The 22,458-nt window shown below is 40.0% G+C and overlaps 1 protein-coding gene across 2 annotated transcripts; it reads left to right on the forward strand.

Annotated features, from left to right (window-relative positions):
- ERCC3 (ERCC excision repair 3, TFIIH core complex helicase subunit) lies at positions 1 to 14,325 on the forward strand. Of its 2 annotated transcripts, XM_065751260.1 has the most exons (15): positions 1 to 55; positions 143 to 351; positions 470 to 706; positions 1,051 to 1,100; positions 1,826 to 1,961; positions 2,142 to 2,306; positions 3,022 to 3,226; positions 4,291 to 4,605; positions 5,801 to 5,985; positions 7,511 to 7,713; positions 9,442 to 9,538; positions 9,723 to 9,840; positions 11,484 to 11,602; positions 13,253 to 13,405; positions 13,772 to 14,325. In XM_065751260.1, exons 1-15 carry the CDS (start codon positions 37 to 39, stop codon positions 13,904 to 13,906), a joined length of 2,346 nt encoding a protein of 781 aa, XP_065607332.1. In that variant the 5' UTR covers positions 1 to 36; the 3' UTR covers positions 13,907 to 14,325. The 2 variants fall into 2 exon arrangements, with proteins under 2 accessions (XP_065607332.1, XP_065607333.1); XM_065751261.1 differs by lacking the exons at positions 13,253 to 13,405; positions 13,772 to 14,325 and adding an exon at positions 12,273 to 12,551.
- The last annotated feature ends 8,133 nt before the right edge of the window (positions 14,326 to 22,458 follow it).

Here is a 22,458-nt window from a genome sequence, read left to right on the forward strand (position 1 = left end):
ACGCAACGTCCGGTGGCTGCCGCTCCGCCGGGTGCCATGGGCAAGAAGGAGCGCGGTGAGCGGGGCGGGGCGGCGCGGCCGGGGCCGTGCCCGGCGTGGGGCGGGGGCTGGCGGGCGGTGCTCTAACCGCGGTGTGCCGCAGACAAGAAGAAGGGCAAGAAGCGGCACTGCGAGGACGACGACGACGAGGAGGATGACGCCGCTCCCGGGAAGGAGGCGCAGGAGGCCGTGCCCTCGGCGGCGGGGAAGCAGGTGGAGGACAGCGGCACCAAGCTGGACGAGTACGGCGCCAAGGACTACCGGCTGCAGATGCCGCTGAAGGCCGACAGCGCGTCGCGGCCGCTCTGGGTGGTACGCGCGGAACGGCCGGGGACGGGAATAGCGCCGGCCGCGCATCGCTGCGGCCGCGCTGGGGGGCAGCCCTGGTTTCCTTCGCTAACCGCGGCGCACCTTCCTTGCGTTTCTGTAGGCTCCCGACGGCCACATTTTCCTGGAAGCCTTTTCTCCGGTTTACAAATACGCGCAGGATTTTCTGGTTGCCATTGCGGAGCCCGTGTGCAGGCCGACCCACATCCACGAGTACAAGCTGACCGCTTACTCCCTGTACGCCGCCGTCAGCGTCGGCTTGCAGACAAGCGACATCACGGAGTACCTGCAGAAACTGAGCAAGACCGGTGTCCCGGAGGGGATCATTCAGTTCATCAAGGTCAGCGTGCTTCATTGTATCGCGGAGGCATCCCGCGGCCTCCCGTGCTGCGTCTGCTTTACTGATAGGTTTCCATACGCGTTTTTATTTTACTCGGTGTTTTTATCATCTTATTCCACTCTGTTACAGGAGTACAGATTTTATCTCCCCTCTCCCTGTTTTGCTGGTCTGTAACTCCGTAAATATCGTCATGTTCTGAAGCTCTCTCTTCAGGGTTGTTCCGTTGGTGTAACAGCACTGCAGATCGATGAAGATACAGCGTGTTGGCACAACAAACTGAACCGCATCTGAACCCACAGCGATTCCTTTGGGTGTTTCTAATGACTGCTGTTATCTGTTTGCAGCTGTGCACCGTCAGCTATGGGAAAGTGAAGCTGGTGCTGAAGCGCAACAGGCAAGCTGCTTTTTCCAGGGTTGGGGTGAAAGAAAGGACCTTCTGAAAACTCGAGTGTAGCTGTGCTGAGAAGGAACTGGGGGGTCGTGGCAGATGGAGATCATAACATGAGCCAGCAGTGTGCGTTTGCTGCCTGGAGGGCCATTGGTATCCAGGGCTGCAGGAGAAAGCGGTGCTCAGAGCAGGGGTGTCCAGCAGAGTGAGGGGGTGATGCTCCTTGTGAGGCCCCACCTGCGGTATAACATCCAGGACAGGGGCCCCCAGCACAGGAAGGATGTGGAGCTTCTTGAGAGGGTCTGGGGGGAGGAGCACAAAGATGGCCAGAGGGCTGAAGCACCTCTCCTATGGAGACAGGCTGAAGGAGCTGGGCTCTTCCAGTCTGGAGAAGAGAAGGCTGCAGGGAGACCTCTTTACGGTCTCCCAGTAGTTAAAGGGTGATTATGAACAGGAAGGAAATCAACTTTTTACGTGGGTTGATAGTGGTAGGGCAACGGGGAAAGGTTTTAAATCAAAGGAGGCAAGGAACATAATGTGAAAGCACACAGTGCTTTCAAAGTGAGGCACCTTTTAGAATTTTTGATGCCATAATTTATTTATTTTTAACTTACCCCCAAGGCAGGATAGTTGCGAGTGCATCTGGGCTAGCTATATGTTTGAGCACGCACCACTTCAGTAAGTTATTGCGTCAATTATTCACAGAGATGGTTTTTGTCCTTTTGTTTCAGGTATTTTGTGGAAAGCACCCATCCTGATGTCATTCAGCAGCTTCTGCAAGACCACGTTATCAAAGACTGTCGCCTGAGAAACGCTGAAGGTGAAGAAACAGAGCTCATTACGGAGACGTTCACGAGTAAATCAGCGGTGCGTTTGGCGCGTTGTGGAAGCATGGCGCTGATGTCAGATGAGCTGTTCGGTGCCTTGGAGGCATTACTGTCCGTTTGCTGTGCCAGCAGTTTTCAGTTCTGTCTGCCGTGTCAGTGAGCGCTGGGACCCGCACCTCGGGGGAACCTTTTGGTGAAAGTTCCTTTCTGTCTTTTTCAGATTTCCAAGTCCAGTGAAAGCAGCTTTGGTCCGTCAACATCGCAAGAAGCGGATGTTCAGAACAAGCCGGATGTCCCAGCTGACTTATTTGAGTTTTACGAGCAGATGGACAAAGATGAGGAGGAGGAGGAAGAAACGCAGACAGTATCTTTTGAAGTCAAGCAGGCACGAGCGCTTTTATCACTTAGCATTTGTGGCTTTGGGGGATGTGCTCCGGACTCCAATAAGTGCGAGAGACAATACAGAGTATAGTGGTTCCTTGTTACCAGAAGTCAATAATGATTCTTTTCTTTTGCCTTCCAAAATCTCAGGGTATTCCTTTCCAGTACAGAGCGAGCAGGCTGCATAGTGCTCCTCTGTCCAGAGTGTAGCAGCTCACAGGCTGGAGAGGTTCCAGATGCTGAGGGAGGTTCTGTTTGCGCACAGGTTTGTGCTTTGTGTGAGATGGACGGGAGTTCAGTGGAGACAAGACATTCAACAGATTAATAAATCTGTTGGTTTCTGAACTTTTTTTTCCTCATGATTCGTATTTACAGAAGAAACTCTGTTCCTGGTGGCTCTGTTCCCTTAGGAACCTGGAGGTTAGAGTGCAGTCCTGTCCTGTCCTTCAGAAAGCTTTTATAGAGCTTGTCTTGTTGCTTCCTGGACTTGGTAATTCTAATGATGTACTGCTGGGGAAGACAGAAGTAATAAGAGAGCTTTTTAATAACCAGAGTACTTGAGAGTTGGAGCAGGGGGGGTCGTCACAGAGTTATTGAAATGAACTTTAACTCTTGCAGACTTCATTAGTGTAAAAGCTCAGTGTGACTTCAGCTGGTACTGTGTCATCAGTATTGGTTAAAAAATGTAATCGTTCCATGAAACTTTGTCTCCTCCTCAGGAGATGATTGAAGAACTTCAGAAGCGTTGCATCCATTTGGACTACCCCTTGCTGGCTGAATATGATTTCAGAAATGATTCTGTGAATCCTGATATTAATATAGATCTGAAACCTACAGCCGTCCTCAGACCCTATCAAGAGAAAAGCCTGAGGAAGATGTTTGGAAACGGGCGAGCCAGATCTGGTGTTATTGTCTTGCCGTGTGGTAAGTTACTGAGTTGATTTTTTGTCCTTTTTTTTTTGAGTTTTGTTCTTTAGGGATTTTGTTCTTTGTTTATCTGCAGTAAAGTGACTTTGAAACCGACAGCTGCTTAAACTGAAAACTGTAATAGGGACTGGTCTGGGTATATGAGTATGCTAAGTCTTGACATCTTTTAGCAAGTGGGTGTTGAGTGGTGAGGGGGAGCCCGGTTAGTAGAGCTGTCCGGTGTTTTGTTTCACTAGTGACTGAAGAGCACATTTGTGGCTGTGATCGATTACCATTAACGTTTTCTCTGTGCCCTCTGAGTCAGCTCTGATGATCTTTCAGTGAAATGTAAAACTGCTGGCAATGGAATAGTTTCATCCTTGAGTGAGAAAGGGGGGCGGGGGAACTGAGGGTGCAAGGAGGAAGGTTGAGATGACCCATGGGAAGCAATTGAAGACGGAGAGAATGGGAGACTGCATGTGGCAGTGCAGGAGATGTGAGAAGGGCCTGAAAGAGTGCATAAGGGATGCTGGAGGAAACGTGAAGCAGGAATGGAAAGATGTAAAGACTTGTGATGTGATGTGATGTACACAGCTTGCGGGGCAGTAGGGGAGGTGGCCTCTAGTAGAAGATGTGGCCTCCTGGAATTCATCCTGCTTTTGAAATGAAGAAAGCAGTATGATTGCTTCTAATTGGCAAAAGCTATGTTTGCAGTGATTTTCTTAAGGAAGCAGCATGTAGTAGGCAATCCAGCTGTTCTTGTAGAAGTAGACCTAGGGAGGTGGTTGAGGCACCATCCCTAGCGCTGTTCAAGAAGCGTTTAGATGAGGTGCTAAAGGATTTAATTTAGTAGTTGGGTAGGGATAGTGATAGGAGGATGGTTGGACTAGATGATCTTATAGGTCCTTTCCAACCTTATGAACTTATGAACTTATGAACTTAGACAGTCCTTTTCTTTAAGACTATGACAGTGAAGAAACAGTGAAGACTTTGCCCTTATGTGATTTCATGTCCTCTCACTCTTTTTCCATATATTCCAATGATACCTGCGAGGTAAATAACGAATATCACTCCTTCCACAGGTGCTGGCAAATCTCTGGTTGGAGTGACAGCTGCGTGCACTGTCCGCAAGAGGTGCTTGGTCCTTGGTAATTCTGCAGTGTCAGTAGAGCAGTGGAAAGCGCAGTTCAAGATGTGGTCCACCATCGATGACAGTCAGATATGTCGGTTCACCTCTGATGCCAAAGACAAACCCATTGATTGTTCTATTGCTATCAGCACGTATTCCATGTTGGGACACACGACTAAAAGATCCTGGGAAGCAGAGAGAGTCATGGAGTGGCTTAAAAGTCGGGAGTGGGGCCTTATGATACTCGATGAAGTGCATACTATCCCTGGTAAGGGAACGGTGTGCAGAGCCTCGCGCTGCTTGTATTGGTAACCTTACTTTGCTCTATAAAAGCTTGTGGGGTTTTTAGCTTGCTCGTGTTTAATCCAGTTGGTAGACCCATGGCGTTGGGGTTTGAGACAAGCAAGTAAACTGCCTTTTTTTTTTTTCCCAATGTTACAGAGTTTAACTGACCTTTGATTTTTTTTGTTGGTTTGTTTGTATTTTGAAACCCTTCTAAAGTTATGTTGTTCTCTACAGTGATAGTACAAAATATGAGTGGCCTTCTCCTTTTGCATAGGTTGGTTGATAAATTGCTCGAGGGTGCCCATATTATATTTGTGTAGTTTTGCTGTAGACAAATTTCTTACATGTCAGTGGTGCTCTCTTTAGGAACCAGACAGGAGTTCATCTGCCATCTTTGGTTTTGAGATGTAATTGCACTGTAGGCTTAGGTTTTGCTGTCTGTTTCTGTTCCATAAAATTGGAGTAACTGTAGTAATAGCTGTCCAGAAATAGCTGTTGTAGTGGAAGACACCGTGTGATTGGAATCTATACTATTGGAAAGCAGTCATGTGGTATTAAAGTGTCTGTGGAGTTATCCTGGAGAAATACACGACCCAGAGTTCTGTCAGCTCTTCTATGCTGCAGTCATAATTTGAATATAGTTTGGTCTGTACTGAAATGACAGATTTCAGAGGTAGACTTGGACTAAGTGCCATTTTAACCAAGTAGCATGTTGCTGACACAGTTCTTGCACTTTTCTTAGTTTCAGAAAATTAAGGTATTGATTCTTCTGTGCCTGCAGACTGCAGTCACAGGACTTGTAGCGTGCTAAAGATAAATTCTGCCTTATGTGAGTCCCGATCGTGGCAAAGTCAGCCAAGAGTACTTGTGTTATTGATCCACGTAACCTCTCTCTATTTTCTCTTTGGGAAACAGGAAGTAATACAAATGCAAAAGGTTTATAGATTTTTTTAGAGTACGTTGGAGGTATAAACTAAAGCTGAAATCAATGTGAAGTTTTGCTGTGACACAGAATACTGTTAGAAGCGTGTGTAAAATGGGGTGATAATTCCTAACACCATGCTTGCTTTGTGTTTAGGAGTTTATGGTTTATTTATTTTTTAATATGTAAAATTGCAGTACTTGTGTTCTAAATCCATTCAGGAAAGTAAACAGAAAGTTTGTCTTATGTTTCTTAGCAAAAATGTTCAGACGTGTGCTGACTATTGTACAAGCTCATTGTAAACTGGGACTGACTGCTACCCTGGTCAGAGAAGATGATAAAATTGTTGATCTGAACTTCCTGATTGGACCAAAGCTCTACGAGGCCAACTGGATGGAGCTGCAGAACAGTGGCTACATTGCTAAAGTCCAGTGTGCTGAGGTGATGTTCTGCTTTTCAGTACTACTGGTGTAGGGAAGGACTGTCACTAGTCAGTATGAACATGTTGCAATTCAGTACTGAGACTTCTGCATTGTTTCTCTTTCTGGGGATTTTTGGTGCTTGATCAGCTCTCTAATTCAGCATTTGGGGAAAAAAATCCAAAACCAGCAGCTGCAGTGTTCTAGACCTGTTGATGCAGCTGACATTCACATTGATTTGATTTCATATTTAAGCTTGATTCTGAATGACAGTGTTGGTCAAATGGTGTACTTGAAGCTGCTTTTGAGAGATTTCAGCTGCTGGTCTGTAGTCTTTTTGAGGGAAATTCTTGTAACTATTGAAGGATAGTAGAAATTAAGAAAACACCTGCTTATTTCAACCCTTAAGGCCTCAGGATGAAAATTGAAAACATGGAACTAGATCTTGCTATTTCTTCCCAGTATAATAATGTGTGACGTCTCTTCTTTGCAGCAAATGAATGAGATGAAACTCTAATGTCACATAAGTGGAAACATTTCACCTAGGCATGCTAGAACCTTGGAAATAGCCTTTCTGGGTCAGACTGAAGGTCCAGCCTAATCCATTGTCTGTGATAGTTTTTAAGAGCACAGATCAAACAGGATTGTTAAATAAACTCATACAAACTGTCACAGATGTTGATAGATTTTTTGCATACTTCCGTAGCTGAACAGTAATTATGAAACAGAACTTTTCTATATTATTTGTTAAATCTGTACTGTGTGATGAATATGGTAGAAGAAGACACATACAGGAGAAAAAATGTTGCTGCTGACACGTTATGCGTGTCGTCATGATGTGCTGTAATGTCACTGCATTTGTGAGAACTTAAACTTCATAATTTCTTCTATTTTCTATCTCTGCTGCAAAGAAAAGATCACAGTGACTCGATCTGTACAGTACTGTGATGTGTATCAGTTCATGCACAATGCGTGATACTGTGCTGGTAAAGCCATTGAAAACTTTTAATGAATTCTGTTCTGAAAGATGTAAAGTCAATATATATTAATATAAAGTTAATTCCACTGTGGGTATGTGAGGAAAAGATTGCTAAATGTATTCTGTAGTGAGGAATAAATATATCTAAGTTTTCAGAACATGGATGAAAATGGGTTTTGAGAGCAAAGGCCTTGACTGCAGTGACAGAAATATTGCAGACAGTTAATTCCTTTCATTCTTCTTTTGTAAAACGTAGTAGCATTCAGTGAAATGATCTGATTTTGAACAAGCATTTTCCTGTCCTGTTCCAATCCCACTGCCTGTTTGTCATGGGTCTCACTGCCCCAGCGTTTTGGAAGATGACAGTAATAGTGAAGTGAGAAGAGTTAGTGGTTCTTCAGACTACACCAGTCAGTACTTCATTTTAGTACAGAAATTAACAGTGTTAGGATTTGTGGCCTCTGCTGCGTAGAAAGTTGTGATGCATTATTATCCCCTGATAGCTTAAATTCCCACTGGAATTAAATAGATCGCTGGGATTTACTGTGTGTATGTTCTCTAATTCTAGGTTTGGTGCCCAATGTCACCTGAATTTTATAGAGAATACGTAGCAATCAAAACCAAGAAACGGATACTGCTGTACACCATGAACCCAAATAAATTCAGAGCTTGCCAGTTCCTGATTAAGTTTCATGAGCGACGGAATGATAAAATCATTGTTTTTGCTGACAACGTGTTTGCACTGAAGGAGTACGCAATCAGACTTGGAAAGTGAGTGTTCACAACTAATGGTGATGCTGATGCTTTCCTCCTTCCTGGAAAATTAACTTGTAATCCTACGGATTTCAGTAACCTCCTCCTCTAGATATTTGTGTAATACCTTAAGTATGACTCATAAAAGGAGTTCAGGAAACTACTCTTTGGATGGATTTTATAGGCACTGAACTGTTAATTCTGTTGTAGAACTGTTTGTGAAGAATCTCTGTTCAGCACTTGGCTCACAGGAGTTTCTGTCAAGTTTTCTATGGGTGACTTGGTATTTCTCCTTTTTTTAATTTTTTTATTATTATTATTAAAAACCACTCGGCAAAATCAGGGAGCTTTTAAAAATCTTTCCAGAACTATTCCTATAATGGACTGTGGCTTCTCCTGTCTCTCTGACAGGAACGTTTTAAAATGTACACTCTGAATCTTTCAAGATTAACCAGTCAAGATTTAGCTACCCTAAATGTCTATAAAATTATTGCAAATAGAGTTTACTCAGGGTTTAGAGTTAACCTTAGCGTGTTTGAATGGCTTGGGAAGGGATAGCCAGGGAGGATGTTTGCAAGGATCAGGCACACAGCAGTTCCTTGGGGAAAGTAAGCATAGAAGCTGGCCTCATGCTCTGTGACAAGCTCCAACGATGTGTTGATTACTGGAAGCTGCAGGGCATTTTGTCTGTATGATTTCATGTCTAGAAATTTCAACAGTACTCAGCAAAACTGCAAACAAATCTTTTTTTACACTTTCCAAAATTAATGATCACTTTTCTCTGTAGTTTAATGGCCATGTTGTTTTGGCTTGCTGTGCATCAAATAGCAGAGCTAGTAGTTCTGGATGAATTCCAGCACCCGTGGTCTCTTTCATCATTTTTTAAATCTGTCTGGACAGAGATTAGCTGTAATGATGCCTCTGGAATGTTGCTAGCAGTGTGCAGTGCACCACAGAACAAGAGCCTTTAACAAAGACACATGCCTGGAGGGGGAGCTCGCCTAACGGTTTATAACTATGGAAGATGCTGTAGAAGTACAGCAGGAGAACTTTTTGAAGAGATATTAAGTGCTTGTTTTTCATGTTCTTTACTCAGTTCTCCTTCGCACATGATCTCCAGTTTATACAGATAGAAGAGCTAAAAAGAAAGAGGGGTTGCAGTGCTAGATGAAAGAATGATTTAACTAGAGACTTCTCTAACCATGGTTTGCCATGGGCATGCTCAGAGTTGGCTTTAGGCATGAAAGGGAGCTGTTAGTCCGGATGCAGAAGGAATTATGGGTTTATGTAACAGGGAGCAGTCCAGTGGGTGCTGCAGTAGTAGCCCAGGCTATGTCTGCCAGGCTGTGCTGGCTCAGCAGGTCAGTTCACTGCCTGGTTCGAGCATGTGGGACAGGTGGGCTCCCCAGTGGAAGGTGACTGGCATTGCCTGATGGCTGCTGCTTAACCAGCTCCTTCTCTACCCCCACCTGTTCCCTTGGTACCAGCAGGGAAAGAACATCCACATGACAGGAATTATCTTGCCTATAACTTTTGGGGCCTCAGAACTCAAATTTGATAAGCCAGTTTTTATTCTGTCCTAAGTCTGTCATCCAGAGTCTTAACTCATGCTCTTTTTTTAATCGGTGCTGCCAGTATATTTAAATCACTGTGTAATGAGCTTCCTGCCATTATATATTAGTACCTGTTAGTAAATAACTGAGAGATCTTGAGTTGGTTTAATGTGCATGTGTTCTGTTTTTTCAGACCATATATATATGGTCCTACTGCACAAGGAGAAAGAATGCAAATTCTTCAAAACTTCAAGCACAATCCAAAGATCAACACTATTTTCATTTCAAAGGTGAGGATGTAGTGCGTTGTTGTGCCCATCTTCAGAGCAAACCTCATATAAGAACAAGTTAGATATGCACATTGGGCATTTGACGTCTTATTGTTGCAACTAATAAAGGTGCTCTTTGTACAAAGTCATTGTTATAGATACATGGAAGTAAAGATGCTGCTCAGAGACTGCTTCTCTGTTGTAGGTGGGTGACACATCCTTTGATCTACCTGAAGCCAATGTTCTGATTCAGATTTCATCCCATGGTGGCTCTCGAAGACAGGAGGCTCAAAGGCTGGGGCGAGTATTGAGAGCCAAAAAAGGTAAGTGAGGAAGTTCTTGGGCTCTGCTCTTTGGAATACAATATGGCATTAAATAATTACTCAATTATGTAGAATACTGAAACGTAGACAGAATAAACTGCAGCATCATGAATAAGCAGATAGGTTGTGGTCACATGTGAGAGAAGTGTTGTTTTTTCTTTTTTGTAATAATAGATGCTGTTCTGCCTTTCACTTGCAGGATGTAGACTTACAGTGGTATCAGGATGTTAAGAATTGCTTCACTGGTTATTTGAAATCTTGCTGATCACTCCTATCTGCGTCTTACTGTGAAGAATGTATATGAGTGGGATTGGGATGCTTCTGTCACTTTTTGTTTGTTTGTTTTGACATTTCTTTTAATCTTGAACTAAGGCAGACTATTTCTTAGGTAGAGTTTGCTGATTGACTTGATTAACTGAATGTTTCCTAACAGACACTGACTTAGGTCTGTTCTGTGAACAGATAAATAAAAGATGTTTAATCTGCTCTAATCCCATTTATATCTTCTTGAGACAAGTTATAAAGTATCTTAAGGTGAAAATGGTTCTTCTTCAAGAGTTCTCTTATGTTAAGGTAGTGAGGAGCTTAAATTTGGTTTATGTCACAGCCTTTGGCACTTATTTTAGATAGAATGAGTATTCCCTGGGAAGTGGTCATATTTCAGAGGAAATTATAACTGTCAGGTGGAGAATAAAATTGCGATGCTTCAGTTCTGTGTTTGGCTGTTGGGAAAATGGCTGTTGTAAGCAGAGTTTGGGGTTCACTTTTCTCCACCTGTTCCCATGTGACTGGAAGTCTCTCTATTGTCCCCACATGGACTTGCTGCTGTTATCTGTAATTTCCTTCCTACCAAAGCACACCCTACAGTGCTGTCTTGGTGTAGTTCAGCAAAGGCCATTTGAAACAGCAAAGCTTATTTTCTGTGCAGTTTGTACTTCTTGTGGCTGAGGCTTTGTTTGAAAAGGCACACAAAACCTTTTAGTAAATGGATAGTCTTAGTGAGACCTTGGGCTTTACAAGAGAACCCAATGCTACTTCAGAGTAGATAAAATAACTCTTAAGTTTGGTGGTGTTTGTTTGGTGTAGTTTTTATTGTTTGATTGGTTTGGTTTGTGGATTTTTGTTGTCGTTGTTTGTTTTTGTTAAAAAATAAAAAATAAATGCACAGACTGGTTTATCCTTTTATCCTCCTTTTAATGAAAAAAAAATTGCTCACTTTGGTTTACGTTGATAAAAGTTTTCCATTGTAATTTATGTTTAATTTCTTTGACATCTATTGCAATCTTTATTCTTCTGATTTGCAAATTATTATGTAAGTAATTTTTTCTTCTGCTTTGTTTTGCATAGTTAAGCAGCAGGTTCTTCTCTGGTTACAGCAAAACTGTGTCAGTCTAAAGTTCCTTTTTCATTTCCTTTTAACCTGTGCTCAATTTATTTTGAACAAGACTGGGAGTTTCAGTGCAGTGTGCTTTCGTCGCTGTTTATGTAAGGCCTGGATGCAGCTTCTGTTTAAGATAAACATTATATAGAGATTTTGTGGAGAGAACTCTTATTTTAACATCTGATTTTATGATTTAGTCCTTTTTTCTTCTTGGTTGTAGTGGTCCAAATGGAACTAATCATTTGGTGGCTTTGTCTCCTAGGCATGGTTGCAGAGGAATACAATGCCTTTTTTTATTCTCTTGTATCCCAAGACACTCAGGAAATGGCATATTCAACAAAGCGACAACGGTTTCTTGTAGATCAAGGCTATAGCTTCAAGGTAACTCGTCCCTTCCAGTTATTAAACTGTGGCCTATGAACATAACTTCAATTCTTTCACTTTATGGCTAGGTCAGATACTTGAGGATTACGGTGTGAAATGTATTAACGAAGGTTTTTCTTGCATGCAGAAATTGTTCCAGCATTATTCTGTCAACTATATTTCTGTGAGGGTATTGCTCTATTATCAGTGGCCCCATTGAAGAGGGGGTCCTTGCGTCAAAACAGACACGTCGTAGGCTTTAGATGTAAAAGCCTTGTTTTGCTTTGTCGTAAATGTATCTTGACAATTACAACAAATGTATCTATGTGGCTATAGCCAAGAAGATTAGAGAAATCTCTCTGCCTATAATTGAATATGTCTTGGATTATAGAACTAAGTTAGAGGCTAAACTAGAGGGGCTTTATTTTGCAAGGAAGACCTAGTCCTAGGAACTTAGACCTTATGGGAAAACAAGTAAGTGGTGTAAATGGCAACCAAGTGTCTGGAGCAAAATTTTTGCTGACCAGTACTGGAATGTTCTCTATTTGAAGATTAGTAACAAAATGTTAAGAGTATCTGTTTTCTTCTGATTGCTGAACTTTAAGGTTTAGTCATAGCTGGCATTGAACAACAATAGAGTTGGAAGAAACTTGAAGAAACCATCTATTGTTTCTTCATTACAAGCCAGAATCAACTGTGTATGTCATTCCTAGCAGATGTTTGCCTTCGTGACTCTTCTTCGCCTTCAGGCAATTATTTCAGTGCTGATTTTCCTTTAGAATTTTTATTCCTGATTACATTACTAAAAATCTGGTACTCTCTTAAAAAGATAACAGTTCAGATTTTTCTTCTAGGACTTCCATATTTTCATCTACCAGTAGCTCATTTCTCTGCCTTTCAGCAAAAACAGAATTAGAGTAATTGTTTGCTAAATCACACATTTTCTCTTTGCTTCTTTTATACAGCCTTATCATTACTATTTGCTGTCTTAATTATTTAGGAGTTGAAAACAGCTTAAAACAATTGTGATGCAGTGGAAATTCTTTCTGTTTTATGAAATATGCCAGCACTGCTTTGCAACAATTGTAAACATGCTAATGCAGTTCTTGCGGCTCCATTTTGATTTTGAGGTGATCATAGCACATGTACTTCATAAACAAGAGGAATCACAGTGTTCATTTGTCTGTTTAATAGAACAGGTTTCTTCCCTGAATAGATTCTTAAAACTACACATTTCTCATGGAGATTCGTTTTTTTCAATTTAGAAATTGCCACTGACAGCAGTGACACTGCTGATGTTTCGTTGCAGGTTGTTAGGCTGTCTCTCAACAACCACTTGTGAAAGTTTCTAAATGTTTGTGTTAAAATTCTTGGTGTCTGGAAAGCTAATTGATTATTTGTGTGAAATACAAAGTACTTTAGCATAAAGTGTATTGATGCAATAGAAGGTACTAGTTCTTAAATTGGGCAAAACCTGAAGCTACAATATGAAGTCAGCCTTCCAGTAGGTTCCTGGACAAGCTGGCATGGAATGACAGTGTTTGGCATATGTTCTCTGTCTAGAGCTACTGCATTTCCAGTCAGAATATAACAGGAGATAGTGGGGTGGAGGATACCCACTAATAACATTTCAAGAACCCCTGCCTTGTATTGTGCTCTGTTTCTTAGGTAATAACAAAGCTTGCAGGCATGGAAGAAGAAGATCTTTCATTTTCATCCAAAGAAGAGCAGCAGCAACTTCTCCAGAAAGTCCTTCAAGCATCTGACCTAGATGCTGAGGAGGAGGTAGTTGCTGGAGATTATGGTTCAAAGTCAGTTCAGGTAATGAAAAATACTTTTGAACAAAAGGATGACCACAAATGCAGTAGTATAGGACCATGAAGTTTTATTCTGAATGTGATGCCACCACTGATGCCTTAGAGTCTTTGTAAAACATTGGAAAACTTTTTTTTAAGCTGCATTAGCACTTGGCTAATTAAATCACTGGTTTTCTCATGCCCAAAGGGCAGAAACTAAAGGACCACTTCACCTAAGAGTGAGTGGTAGGCAGTTACTTTCATAGTAGAAATTCTCCCTTAAGGAAAATAAAATCAAACTTTGAAGGCTTTTTGGTGTGAAGGTCTGTAAATGAGAGCTGATGTGTCTGAGCACACACTAAGCATGTGTTTTTTCTCCCCATGCTTACAGATGTCACGTCGTACAGGCACAATGAGCTCTATGTCAGGAGCAGACGATGCGGTGTATATGGAATATCACTCATCTCGGAGTAAGGCATCTTCAAATAAACACATCCATCCACTATTTAAGCGCTTCCGGAAGTGATGCCCTTCGTGCGCGTCTCATAAAAACTGCATCTGTGTACCTCTTTCCATAACTGAAAATTAGGGGTTTGAAATTTCTGGCAGGTCCTCTAAAAGACATCTTTGTCTGCGTCTATATAGCCTCATGTTTGCTTAGCAACATTTATGTTCTTGTGATTGAATGTGAAAGAAGATAAGGAACTAAATCTTGTCACGGAGATATATATTAGCCAGTGACTGGATCCTGGTTATGCCTGTCTGGTTTTCAGTGTGATGAACAGATTTTATTTTTATCAGCTGAAGACACTTTTTCAGATGAATTCTGAGAAGGTTTTGTATATGAAGTTTGTACTGACATTAGAAATATTATTTATCTGACTACTGTCGACTTAGCAAAATGTTGATGTGTAAATTGCTTAAATAAAAGTTATGGAGTCCTGATAGGAGCACTTTACATAATGTTTCTAAAGTGGGACCTAGCTTATCATCACGACTTAACTTGTTTTAAAATCCTAACGAATTGGTTGAAACATTTGGAAGTTCTAAGATGAAGAGGAAGAAGGGCTCTGTCTCCAAAGTAAACTGGAGGAAGGCAGTAGTAAGTACAAATAAACTCTGTTTCCATTTTCCTTAGTTTTCTTTCTACTGTTGAGAAATTTCTGAAATAAAAGCTATTTCCCTTCTTATTTATGTTTTGTTTATTAGTTATGTAATAAAACCATAACTGCTAAACAGCACAGTGTCACTGTCTAAGTTATTGTTGGAGCAGAGAATGTTTTGACTTGCCAGAAGGTGAGTTGGAAGCAGATGTGCAAAGGAGACATTCCTGGGTTTAAAGCTTTTTTTGTAGTGAAGTAAGTACAGTAACTTGCTAGAAAACCTGTGGAGAGGTAGGAGAAGCCTGTGGTAAAGAGCACTCTTAAAAAAGTATCTATCTGTACTTCAATTTAATATTGTAACAGCATAAGTTATACTAGTGTTTTGGATTGTTACTCTTTGCTGAGGGTGTATAGGATTCTAGGAACAATCTGGGAAATAGCATTGATCTTCATCTGTTGCTTGAAAAAGGATTACTGTAAAAAATTGCTGGAAGGAGTATGTATGGTAAAGCTGCCCAAGTCACATGACAGACGTGTTTCAAAAACCCATTGATTCTTTTTAGTATGAATTCAGAAAGGGAGACTATTTCTTGCAATAGTAGAAGCTTAGCTCGGAACACACAGCACTTGTTTTTAGTTTCTATATCAGAGATAATTTTCAAAATGAAACCACTCTGATTCAGTTGAAGCTTTTGTTCAGTCCTCTGAGGTATACCACATCATGTCTGGTTCTTTCTTGTTCCAGGTTTTTTGCTTCACAAGTTGGGACTGTTCACAACAGTACCTGAGCAGCTTATATGCAGAAGAGTAATGAGCAGTGTTCTACCCCCCTGTTTTAAAGCATTATTTCTTTCTAATAGTTCAGACAGGCTCTCATAGCAACAGTTAATGAAATGATGATTCAACATAATGAGAGGAGTCTGTCAGTGGGACAGATGAGAAAGTAAGTCAGTAGCCCTCTGCGTAATGTTCTGTACCACACTGTGAATAACTTTGGAATTGTTCTCCTTTTGTCACAAACTTGGGTTGGGGAAGGGGAGAAAAACTGCCACATTTGGAAATGGCTTAGTAGCAATATTCCTGTTTGTAACTGAAGTACTAGTAGTACTTGAAGTTAGAACAGTGCTGTAGTTTTCATGCTGCAAATCTTGGGTATGATGTTCAGTGATATTACTCTAAATAATGGGTCTATGTGGGATGCAGTGCTTTCAGCATGAAATAAATAAAGAAAAATAATTGTAAGAGGTAAGAGTCCATGTTCCACTAATAGTGTGTTGGAGATCACAGTTTAGATTCATTAATTTGACAGAATTACTGCAGTTTCCATACAGCTCCATACAGCTGATTGTGGCTGCAAGTGGCAGGCAGATGTGCTGTTACTCAGTACAGAACAGTTGCTGTCCTGTATCTATACTGTCATACACCCACTCAGTTCTGCCTTCCAGACAGGAATCTGTTGCTGAGAAAAACTTGTTCCTCACTACCTGCACAGGCCAGCAGTTCTCTGAGACGTGACTCCAAACACCTTGGGCACAATGTACTGCTCCAGAAATAGTCTGCAATCCCAGTTCTGTAGGAAATGGAGCTATCTTGTTCAGCTACAAAACTCAGCACTGAATTTTGTCACACAAGTATCTATCTGAAGCAGTACAGCAGGCTGCAAGCATGATGCTTTGCAGTAACTGCACAGTGTGTGTGGTGGGCTCTCGCTGCCCTGTGGCCTGAATCCCAAGAATCTGGGCCCCAGCTCTCTAAAATTGCAGTCAGGCACTCACATTCTTTATTAGATGCTTACTGGCCTGTACTTTTATTGTGCAAACGGATTGCAAGGTTGCTTGCTGCAGAAGCTGTAGTAACAATATGGCTGTGTGTGTCTTCAAAGTGGCGGCATGTGAAGGAACCCTTTCTTTCTACCATTATGTATGCTACTGCGTATGTGCCTTTCTGAGCTGCTGCCTATATCCCTGTAGGAATATTCTGGTGTTCAGCAGCAGCCAACAAAGTACAATACAAACAATATAGCTGAATGATACCCAGAATTCTCATTAACTGGGGGGACAAAATAACATGAATTTGTATAGCAAAACTGTTTTCAGACAGAGTGGTGACAGAAGAAGGTGAACTTTAGGGTAAGTATGTTACTTGGAAGTCAGTGAATAGATGTGCAATTTCCTTGGACATAATTCAGGTTACTCTGCTCCCTGGGCACCTCCTTAGCTAAGCTGAATTCTTTGCTGAGGAAATTCACACTTTCTAGCTTCTTCACAGGACTGTCACCTTTTTTTTTTTTATATAGTTCTTTATGGTTTTACAGTCTACAATACTGAAACTAATGCTTGTGCTCTTCGTGGCAAGTCAACAAGTGTCTGTGAAAGATTAATGCTTGAAGAGCCTTGCTATTCATCAGAATGACTTTCAAGACCACAAGAGCAGTGACATTGGTGTTATCCAACAGCATTTCAGCTCTACAAAGCACTGAAATAGATGCAGTTTCTATATCTCAGTGGTTGCCTGTGCTCTCCTGATGGTCACAGTTTTTAGTGGTACCTTTTTACAATGTGTTTAAAAATGGGAACTGAAGGCATCTGCTTCTCAGGTACATTGTTAGACAGAGTAAGGATCCTACACCTGCTACAAGAAATCCACAAGTAGAGAAGAATCATTTATTGCAGATGATTTGTGTTTATTTGTTGAAGCATTAAATAGTAAATCATGCACAGTGCTGTCAGATGCTGGGTGGGTTAGTTTGCTTGGATTTGTGTGTTCTATACAATTTGATTAAGATTTTAAGTTACCATATGGTAGATGAAACTGGAGACTGAGAAGTAGTTTTCATTTTTCTTTTAAACTAAAGCTTCTTCAAGAGTAAATTACCTATAAGCTCTTTTGTTGCCTCACAGTCTTTTAAGTTCAGATTTGTCCTTTTTTCAGGAATAAGAATGGGAATTTGGAAAGCATTTAGAATTCCAAAGAGGCATTTTCACAACTTGAAAAGATCTTTCAAAATATGCATTTAAGGGCAGTCAGAAAAAGCAGAAACCATGAGTAATGCTATAGCTTTTTCAGTGAAAAGATGTTTCAAATTACACTGATTTTTTTCTTCTGAAATTTCTGACACTTCAATGCTTCAGCTATTCTTCTTTTCAAAAGTACTGAACAGCCTATCTCTGTAGTGATAGCTGAAGGTGTTACTTGAGCTGAGTTAAATGCCTCCCTTAACTCTCTTCTGCTTCCATAAGTGCTTTTAGATGCATTAGCTATTTGAGCACTGTGATCTTTTATATGCAGTACAATATTTATGATACTGTTGAAATGATTACAAGCCAGATATAGCCAAGGCTATTGAAAAATGAAAATCTGAGAAAACAGAATTCCTGCTAAGATGATAATGTAACCACTGACTCTGAATAGCAAAGCTATTGGGACACAAAGAAAGCTTCAGCTGAACTTTGTCAGAGTTCATGCAAAGAGGAGGGCAAGTTTAAATTGGATTTAGAAATAACTTAGTGAAGGTAACAAAGCACAGTTAATATGAGCCCACTAGGGGGTCTAGACTGAGAGAACAGTGTGGCTGTGGATGTGGAGACAAGCTATCCTCCAATAATAATACGCAATCCTAAATTGTCAATAGACAAATTTAGTTTATACTGTGATCCTGTTACATACAAAAAGTTAACTAAAATTGAAACACTTCTACTGTGAAAGAGACACATGCTTCAACTTGTTGGAAATAACAGATGTACAAACTGACTAGTTACATAAAATGATTTTTCAAAATCAGCAGACTACCACCGAAATCCTCATTTAAATTTAAAGAACTGTACATTCAAATTCCTGTTAAGTCTGATGAGGGCATATGCTGGAAGGTTGTGGAAGTGGGAGAAATGTTTATCTTCCAAGTCACATAAATGTGTTTTGGTTGGCAGAGCTGATGGCATAAGTTCTCCTTTACGGTTCAGTGGGCTTACATGGATTGGAACGAACAAGTTTGATGTTACAGCTGCTACATTCACCGTTTTTTGTGGGAATTGCTTGTTTCTCTGACACTACTGGAGTTCCGTTACCTGAAACAAAACTGTGATTGTATGTTGAAGGAAAAGGGGACCAGACGATACTGATCCTTCTGCAAGCTTCGCTTTTACCCTAAATCATGTGAAATCTGCTGCTGCTCTCTCAAATGTAGGTAAGTTTCATTCTTTTATTCTTTTATCTTTTTCTTGTCTACTCTAAGAAACTGTTATTTCAGCTTTGTTTGTCTCTTGGAGTGTAAATCTGAGTTTTACTGATGGTGTTGATTATTTAACATGCTGCAGTGGACCAGACTGAACTCCATCTTGGATTCTGCTGTAGTAAGGATGAAAGTGGTGGTAAAGCAGCAAACAGTGATGCATACATTAATAACTCTTATTTGAAAGTCAAACAAAACCACACAGTTATTATCTGCCACAGCAAAGAGGAGAAAATAGTTTAATTACATATTCAGTGCTGTGGTAGCCCACACAATCACTCACATTCAAAGTATTCCCTTCCTGGTTTTCTCTGTTTAACCATGGAATAATTTGGTTATTATAATTTGAAGTATTATGTTTCAATAGTTTAGCTAAAAAACCCAAAACTATATCTGCATTGATAGATTCCTATAGTATTATTGATCTTTACTGATGACCGGGGAAGGTTCAGGTTGGATATTAGGAAAAACTTCTTCATCGACAGTGTGGTCAGGCAGGGACGTGGTCACAGCTCCAAGCTCACTGGAGTTCAAGAAGCATCCTGACAGTGCTGTCAGACATATGGTCTTATGGATCCTTGCAGGTCCCTTCAAACTCAGGATATTCTGTGATTACTGTACAGTGTTATTGGATAATAACTTTATTGTAGAAGTCACGTATCTACTAGCAGCTCTTCATTTCTACTCCATCTAACAAACCTCCTAGAAATATCTATCATGTTCCAAACCTATTTATAAGATAATACTATGCCTGGGTTTGGTTTTTTTTGTTTGTTTGTTTGTTTGTTTGTTTTGTTTTGTTTTGTTATGTTTGATAAATTATTTTGTGACCCTTCTGTTATCTGTTATTGCACACAGACCTATTAGGCTTACTGGTACTAGGTATTGTTGACATAGGACTTCAGAGTTACTGGCTACCTTGTGCATTGAGTAAAAATTATGTTACTGTAGATGTCAGTCAGGAGCCCATTTTACACGTGTGAAACTGCACTGTTAATTCTTCTTTAAATTCCTCTCTTGTTATATCCAAGAAAGCTGACAATTTTAGTCATCATTGCTATTTTGTGCTTTCTGGTTTTATTATACTCAATTATTTTGGTTTTATTATACTCAAATGTTGCCTCTAAGCAAATTCTTCAGTATTTATATCTGGGGAGAAAGGAATTAAGACATTAATGGCAGTTCCTAATCATTAAAAATACAAGATAGTAAGCAGATGTGGAGATGTCTCACAGGAATGTCTTAGGTCTCTTTTCTCAAATGCCATGTTTGTTCTGCCTTTTCTTTAAAAGCTGATAACATTATTCAAAAATAATTACGTTCATTAACTTTTTCCTGTATTTTTTGGTTTGTTTTTTTTTACATTAATGTGTGCTCTGCAAATAATGGGAGAAACTTTCTTAGACTTCCCAATGTTGAACAAGATCTTCAAATGAATGATTAACGTAGCAGGGAAAATATATATAGGTGTTTGTTTTTCATTTCCTAAAACTAGATTTATTATGATAAACTTGATAGCAGGCAGTCACAGAATGTTTGAATAATATATATATATATTATATATTATTCTTACATGTTGTATGCAAGTTCTGTGGCTTAGTCTCCCTTGAAGTGAATAGAATATGATTAGTGTACACTTCAGCTCTGTTTTTACTGGAATTGCATTTTCTCTCTTTACCTATTTTAAGCAGAAGATATGTTTTGGACTGGTTTTGTGCAAACACACATACAAAAAAAAATTAAACATGAACATGAACTAAACTGCTTAAATGTATGAGCAAAAGTGCAGATTTGCAGCATGGTTCCTATGCTGGGACTACTGCCACCTCTAGAAATTCCTCTGAGAAAAAACAGGTACTGTTCTGGTGACTTAGAGGAGAAAACTTCTAAAACTCTTCGACAAGTAGGCTGGTTACAAAAACTCTTACAATTAATTTTATGGAGAAGAGGTAATTCATTGTGAAGTAAAGAGTAGGGGGGAGGGAACTGAATGCCCAAATATGGAATTAACTACAAAAATGTATAACCAGAGAAAGCTAGTGCCAGCTGCAAAATCGAAGTCCTATAGCATATAGTTTATCTGAGTTTCTTACTAGCATATTGACAGAAGCAGGTACTTACATGACATTAATGTTACAAGACTGATATAAAACACTTACCATATTAATAGATGTGAGAAGCAGTTTTCAGGAAGTGTGTATTTTCTCCATCAATCTAGAAATTAGAACATGAAAATCAGCTTTTAAAGCTGGAGAGCTACTGCATAAACTTGAAAACAGAATTCACTTTCAAATTTCGATATTCTTAAATAACCCATAATATGTATAGCTAAGGAGTTAAACCAGTGTTCCTGGCAAAGTGGATTCATGCTGTTTTCGTTTCATTTGTTGGCTTACAATCTAGGGACATCATCAGTTATTCAGTAGGTTTAGATATTTTGGATACTGTTCTTAGAATATGGCAAATGTAATCTGGGAGATTTAGTTTGGACTGTCCTTTCCATCTTGTAGGACTGCTGTCTATCTTCCTGTTCTTTTTAAAATCCTCCTACAGATATCTCTTAGCACATCTACTATTTGCTCTAAGAGTTATGCCTTGATTTGTCTTTTCTCCTCCACAGTCCCTAGGCAAGACATGGAATTAGCTTTCACTTGTGATAATAAACTTGTTCTGACTTTTACACCTACCTGATGTTTTTATTTTTTATTTTTCCCAGAATCATGTATTTTATAGGTAATTGTGTCTCCCAAACTATTTTTGGCAAATGTTAAAGAAATAACATAGCTACACCAGACATAAATGAAGACAGTAAAGGGAAACTCCAAAAGTAATCTAGACTGTGCCCAACAGATTTTGGTTTATCAAATCTACTCTTACAAAGTTAGTGGGAGCAATTACATAACCTCCTGAGGTAACTTGGCAGTCTGAAATGTGAGAGAACCTAGAGTTATCTGAAAATCTATCCAAGACATTTGTAGCTGCAAAGTAAACCTATCTTTTTTTCCTTCTTCCTCTGATAGGCATCTTAACAAAAGATGTATACATCTGTAGGTTGTTGTCATGCTTTTGGCAGTCATCTTTACCACATGAAGTTACTCTCTCAACCTCTTCTATTTATCATTTTTAAAAGCTTCTGTTTTTTTGTTTGGTTTTTTTTTTATGTTGCTTTTCTCTGGAGCTTTTTAAATATGAATGAAGTCTATTTTAAAGACACTGATTTAGTTTAAACCAGTGTGTGCTTTATAGACTCTACATATCCTGTGCATTTTGTTCCTAGAACATTTATTGCTGAGCTTACAGAGGCTGATGTCTAACAGGAGATAGACTTTATTCTCAGTGATAAAAAGCACGTACACAAATCTTAATTGGTTTGTGCCCCCAAACATAAATGTACAAAAACATAGAGAATATAAGGAAAACGAGGACAAATAATTTTGAAGCTCACTGAACTTAGTCACGATGAAATTGCTGCTAAAGTTCTAGAAATGTGGATCTTGTGTTAAACATTCCTGTGGTTTTAGCAGCACTTCTGATCCACTTGTAACTGAGGTGGACCTCTTGCACACCTTTTCTGAAGCTAATGAAGTTTTTACAGAATATCACTAGTACTTCCGTGAGCATATAGAAATGGGTATGAAGGTAGAACAAAGGACTTTGTGCAAAACAAGCTGGTTTACAGCTTGGAACTCAAGTTCTTAGTGTGTGATTTTGGATGTATACTGTTGAAGAAAAGCTGAGGAGAGCGGT

This window comes from Cyrtonyx montezumae, unplaced genomic scaffold (assembly GCF_038088225.1).
Source record: "Cyrtonyx montezumae isolate F1298 unplaced genomic scaffold, pur_monq_1.0 scaffold_7, whole genome shotgun sequence".
NCBI classification, from domain to species: Eukaryota; Metazoa; Chordata; class Aves; order Galliformes; family Odontophoridae; genus Cyrtonyx; species Cyrtonyx montezumae.

Bases quoted from the DNA above. Each gene is read 5' to 3' on its own strand.
- ERCC3 (XM_065751260.1), top strand. The intron at 5,986-7,510 runs GTGATGTTCTGC...CTCTAATTCTAG, and splicing joins CTAAAGTCCAGTGTGCTGAG to GTTTGGTGCCCAATGTCACC. The intron at 7,714-9,441 runs GTGAGTGTTCAC...CTGTTTTTTCAG, and splicing joins TACGCAATCAGACTTGGAAA to ACCATATATATATGGTCCTA.